The 4,992-nt window shown below is 51.1% G+C and overlaps 1 protein-coding gene across 4 annotated transcripts; it reads left to right on the top strand.

Annotated features, from left to right (window-relative positions):
* KLHDC9 (kelch domain containing 9) lies at nt 1,808-4,951 on the top strand. 4 transcript variants are annotated; one of them, XM_001927877.5, is made up of 5 exons: nt 1,808-2,358; nt 2,653-3,384; nt 3,684-3,843; nt 3,933-4,131; nt 4,667-4,949. In XM_001927877.5, exons 2-5 carry the CDS (start codon nt 2,864-2,866, stop codon nt 4,831-4,833), a joined length of 1,047 nt encoding a protein of 348 aa, XP_001927912.1. In that variant the 5' UTR covers nt 1,808-2,358; nt 2,653-2,863; the 3' UTR covers nt 4,834-4,949. The 4 variants fall into 4 exon arrangements, 1 of the variants encoding a protein (XP_001927912.1); XR_001308309.2 differs by having other exon boundaries at nt 1,809-2,358; nt 2,653-2,782; nt 4,667-4,951; XR_001308307.2 differs by having other exon boundaries at nt 2,059-2,358; nt 2,653-2,763; nt 4,667-4,951.

The raw sequence follows: 4,992 nt of genomic DNA, 5'->3' as shown, positions 1-4,992 counted from the left end.
TCTTCACTTTATCTTAACATCCTTTCAGTTTTCTATCATTTACAGGGTCGTCATAGACCACTTTAGATGCCTCCCTGGGGTGTCAAGTATGTGTCAGACAAGTGCAAATTGGCTTTTCTTTCTTTCTCTCTCTCTCTTCTCTTTCCCCTTTTCCTCTTCCCTCCCTTCCCCCAGTTTCTGCCTCTTTCCAAATACAGCTTGATTCAGACTAACCAGGGGAGGTAGGCATCCTCCCTTTAGGTGTCTGGGGCAGCAATGGATAGACACCTCTAGTTACTACATGGAACTAGAGGAGGTGCAGAACTAAGGAGGCGGGGAGGGGATATAGCCAAGGAGTATGAGAGATTCTGGCTCCATGTCCAAGTGAGATGCCAACTGCTAAGGACTCAGAGTCAGAGTTGAAGCTCAGGGGAGAAGGAAAACACAGCTGGAAGAGAAGAGCTGGAAAGGCCCCTGGGGTGGGGAGTTTCCTGTTCTCTCCCAGAGAGGCAGAAAATGAGTCTGGCAGAACAGCCAAAGACTTAAGCAAAAGCAAGAGCCTAAAATGGGCATATAGGCCAATACGATTTAAGCAAAATGACACTATCCCTCCAGGCAGCTCCTTGCCTAAATGGTAGGAGTGTGACAGATCTGAATCCAGCTGCTGTGAGGTCAGCCAGTCAGGAGCCCTAGGGAAAAGACTGGCTTTCAGATTTCAGTCAAGGATATTAGAAGTTAGGGATTTGTGGGAGTTCCCGTCGTGGCTCAGTGGTTAATGAATCCAACTACTATCCATGAGGACTCGGCTTCCATTCCTGGCTTTGCTCAGTGGGTTAAGGATCCTGCATTGCCCTGAACTGTGGTGTAGGTTGTATAGGTTGCAGATGTGGTTCGGATCCCCAGTTGCTGTGGCTCTGGCGTAGGCCAGAGGCTGCAGCTCCAACTGGACCCCTAGCCTGGGAACCTCCATATGCCATGGGTGTGGCCCTAAAAAGACAAAAAAACAAACAAACAAAAAAACAACTTAGTGATTTGTTACCATGATCTGGAAAACTGAAGATGCTCTTTGTCAGACCCAGGAAATTGAAGATGCTATAGTTGGGTGGGCAGAGACTTTGAAAGCTACTATTGAGTCACAGCTTTAAGGTATACATGAGGAACAGGTCCTGGTACCTTCCAGTCTCTCTAACCGGGCCTTACTATCCACACCCTCCTCAGGCTGTTTTCTCTAAGGACCAGGAGTTAAGATCAGGAGCAGAAAGAGCCCAGCTGTGCTGTCAGATCCCTGAGTTACATGTCCATCTCCACAGCAGCCCTAGCCACTCTCCATGGCCTCAGTTTCTTAGGCATGCTGAGGATCAAGTTGCTGTATAGAAACCCAAGGCAAAATTAAGTAGTCACAGGAAACTATAAACAAAACAAAAACACCTACGGATTGGGAGAAAATATTGCAAATGATGTGACCGACAAGGGCTTAATTTTCAAAATATACAAACAGCTCATACAACTCAACAACAACAACAACAAAGTCAGCAGTCATCACTCCCATTAACAGCCCAGCCCTGGGGAACACCGTCCTGTTTCTGTCGGGAGCAGAAATCTGTCTGCATTTTCACCTATAGCTAATATTAGCCAGCTTGGATCTGGGCCTCTTCATTCTTCACAGGGTCTTGGAAGGACAGAGTTAAGAAGCAGCTCAGGAACCTGGCTGAAAAAAAAGGAAGATACTAGGGAGGGGCAGGAGTATGGTTTTCTCACTCCTCCCCCACATCATCCACAACCAGCTTTTAAGGCTGGGCAGCTTCTGCCCTGGATCTTATCAGGAGAAACTCTCTGTCCTTAATTCTGAGTTCCAGATGCTACAGTACCTGTATCCTTGTGCTGTGTGAACCTATGAGACAAGACGAAATAAGGAATTACTTTTCTTTTGACTCAATACTGAAAAGTTCTCCAAGGCTCAAGTATGCCTGAGGTATTTCCCCCCAATCCAATCTCCCTCCCCAACACACACAAATAAACACAATGTGCCCTGAGAGACTGAGTTCTACTACCCCCTAGTGGCCAGAGAGGAAAGGACTGTCCCACCCAGTCAATCAGGACCTTCCTGCCTTTTCCGCGCAGTGGAAGACTCCTAAGGAAAAACCCAATAGCATATTTGGGGCCGACGGCTGGGAGGAATTCCTGGGCCAGGGACCCAACCCGCGTCACAGCAGCAATCTGAGCCACAGCAGTGACAACGCCGGCTCCTTAACCCGCTGAGCCACCAGAGAACTCCCCGACGGCACATTTTATAAATGAGAAAAAGAGGCCTGGAGGAAAACAATCACTTGAGGAATAAGGATATAGTTGGAACCAGAACCCAAGTTTCCTGACTCTCAGGTCAGTGCTTAGTCCACTTCTTACTCTGACTTTAGGTTCCTGTTCCTACCTCGCCCCCGGGGACATCAATATGAATTAGAAAAACGTCAAAAGGACGTTCACCCCCTGCGGAACAACACCTGCACCTCAAACATCATAATCGCAAGTGAATTCGCAGTTTAGATAATAGGAGTCCTTCTGAGGAACAGACTGCCCTCTGATTTTCTGAGTTTAACAATTTTTCAAGATTTTATTGACCTCACACAGCTCCCGTAGCCATGGTGACAACAGAATCTGATTCCTGTGGCTACCTAGGTCTCCTGTTTCCACGGTAACCGGTGCTTTCCGACCTTCAGTTTGCAGCGGTCGCGCTGCAGCCACCGCCGTTGTTGCTGGGCGACGGTGGAAAAAAGCTGGTGTCTTGAGGTGGGGATCCGGGCTTCCGGTAGGAGCGGTTTGAGGGAAGCTTGGACTCCCATGTAGGGGCGCGGGACAGCGGGCCCAGCAGCCCAACCTCCCCGGGCCCATGGCGGGGGTAGGGGGTGGGGCAGGGGGCTCGGGCTGGACCTGGCGGCCAGTGGCGCGGGACCCGCTGCTGGCGCGGGCCTTCCATTCATGCACCGAACTGCGGGGACGGTTCTATCTGGTGGGGGGTCTCCTAGCCGGGGGAGCAAGAGAGCCGAGCAGTGATACGGTGGTGTTCGACCCTGCTAGGGGTCAGGCGGTGCAGGTGCGAGCCCCGGGCGGACCGAGGCGCAGCCATCATGACGCTGCACCGGTGGGCGGGCGCTGGCTTTGTGTGGTGGGCGGCTGGGACGGGTCGCGCCGCCTGGCCACAGTGGCCGCTCTGGACACAGAGCAGGGTGTGTGGGAGGTGTGGAACGCCGCCCCCGGCAACCGCCCCCCTGCCGGCCTCAGTAGTCACACCTGTACCAGCCTCTCCGACCGAGAGCTGAGGGTGGCAGGCAGGGAGGGAGGGACCCGCACTCAGCGCCGCTATGGAAGCATCTACACGCTAAGGCTGGATCCTGGCGCCCGCACCTATTGGTATGACACCACTTGCCCCCAAACCTTCCATCCTCCCTTCATCTATACTCTGGAAAAACCAAATTTGCAGGCAGTTTATCTACATCCTCACCCTAGCCCCTTCTTCCCCGGGAATTCTCCAAGTCTAAGACCCTGAACTTTTATCACTATTACCCCCCACCCCCACCCCGCCTCTCAACCGAACTACTGCACTGTCGCGTCTCCTTTCTATTCTGGGCAAGGGAGGTGGGAAGAAGGCAGTACAGCACTTACATTTTTCAGAAGACCCAACTCAGGCTTGAATTTCTGCATATCCACAGCTATAAGGAAGAAGGCTGCCACACAGTCTCACGCTCTGGTCACTGTGCTGCCCTGCTGCGAATTCCTGGGCCCCAGCCAGGTCACCAGCTATTGCTTTTTGGGGGTTGCAACTCAGCTGAACCAGAAGTAGTAGGGCGCTGGAGCCATGGGAAGATTAAGGTATTTATCTACTCACATCTTGCTACCAGTGGAAGGAGACAAAAATTGTGACACTCAAATTCCTCCAAACTGTCCCTTCTCTCTCCAAGGAGGAACCACCCGTTGCACCCTGTTTGATGGAACAGCTTGCAAGGCTCGTGAGCAGGGGGCAGGGGTCCAGGCAGGGGCCTCGAGGACTACGGCATCACTCATGTTCTGTGGTTGGGCCCTTTGCTGTGCTGTTTGGTGGAGAAACTCTGACCAGAGCCAGAGACACCATCTGCAATGACCTCTACATCTATGATACCCGTGAGAGCTAGCTTAATGGTTGAGAAGGGGGAAAGGTGGGAAGACAGGAGAACCTGAAGGCTACAAAAAGAAAGAGGAAAGAGTGACGGGGTAGGAAGGAGGAAGAATTAGTCGACAAGTTAAAGGCACACACAGAATATTAAATTTTTTTTTTTTTTTTTGGTCTTTTCTAGGGCTACACTCGCGGCATATGGAGGTTCCCAGGCTAGGGGTCTCATCGGAGTAGGAGCTGCCAGCCTACGTCAGAGCCACAGCAACACAGGATCTGAGCTGCGTCTGCCACCTACACCACAGCTCACGGCAATGCTGGATCCTTAACCCACTGAGCAAGGCTAGGGATCGAACCCTCAACCTCATGGTTCCTAGTCGGATTTGTTAACCACTGAGCCACAAGGGAACTCCCAGAATATCAAATTTTAAAGAGGCTTACAAATCAAGTAAGGAGAAAAATAACCAAGGCTTTGGTCTTGTCAAAAGCCCCATGAGGGCTAAAGCGCTACTGCCTTAATAACTACCCTCTGCCCTTATCCAACAGGCACGTCTCCTTCTCTATGGTTCCACTTCCCCTGTGCAGACCATGGGCTAAAACGCGTGGGCCATCGGACCTGCCTTTGGAATGATCAGCTCTACCTGGTTGGGGGTTTTGGTGAGGATGGCCAGACAGCTAGTGCACAGGTTTGCATTCTGGACCTTTTTGTCTAAAGAATAGTACCAAGACACACTGCCAACCCTCTGTTTTGTTGCAAACTCATAAAGCATTATCACCAGAGCTATCTGCCTCATTCAAAATGCTTATTAAATTTCAACCTGAGAGTCAACATTTGTCTCTGAATCTTTTTTGGGAGGAGGGCAGTAAATAAG

This window comes from Sus scrofa, chromosome 4, assembly GCF_000003025.6.
Source record: "Sus scrofa isolate TJ Tabasco breed Duroc chromosome 4, Sscrofa11.1, whole genome shotgun sequence".
NCBI lineage: Eukaryota > Metazoa > Chordata > Mammalia > Artiodactyla > Suidae > Sus > Sus scrofa.
Note: the sequence above shows the minus strand (reverse complement) of the source record. Positions and strands in the feature narration are given on the sequence as shown.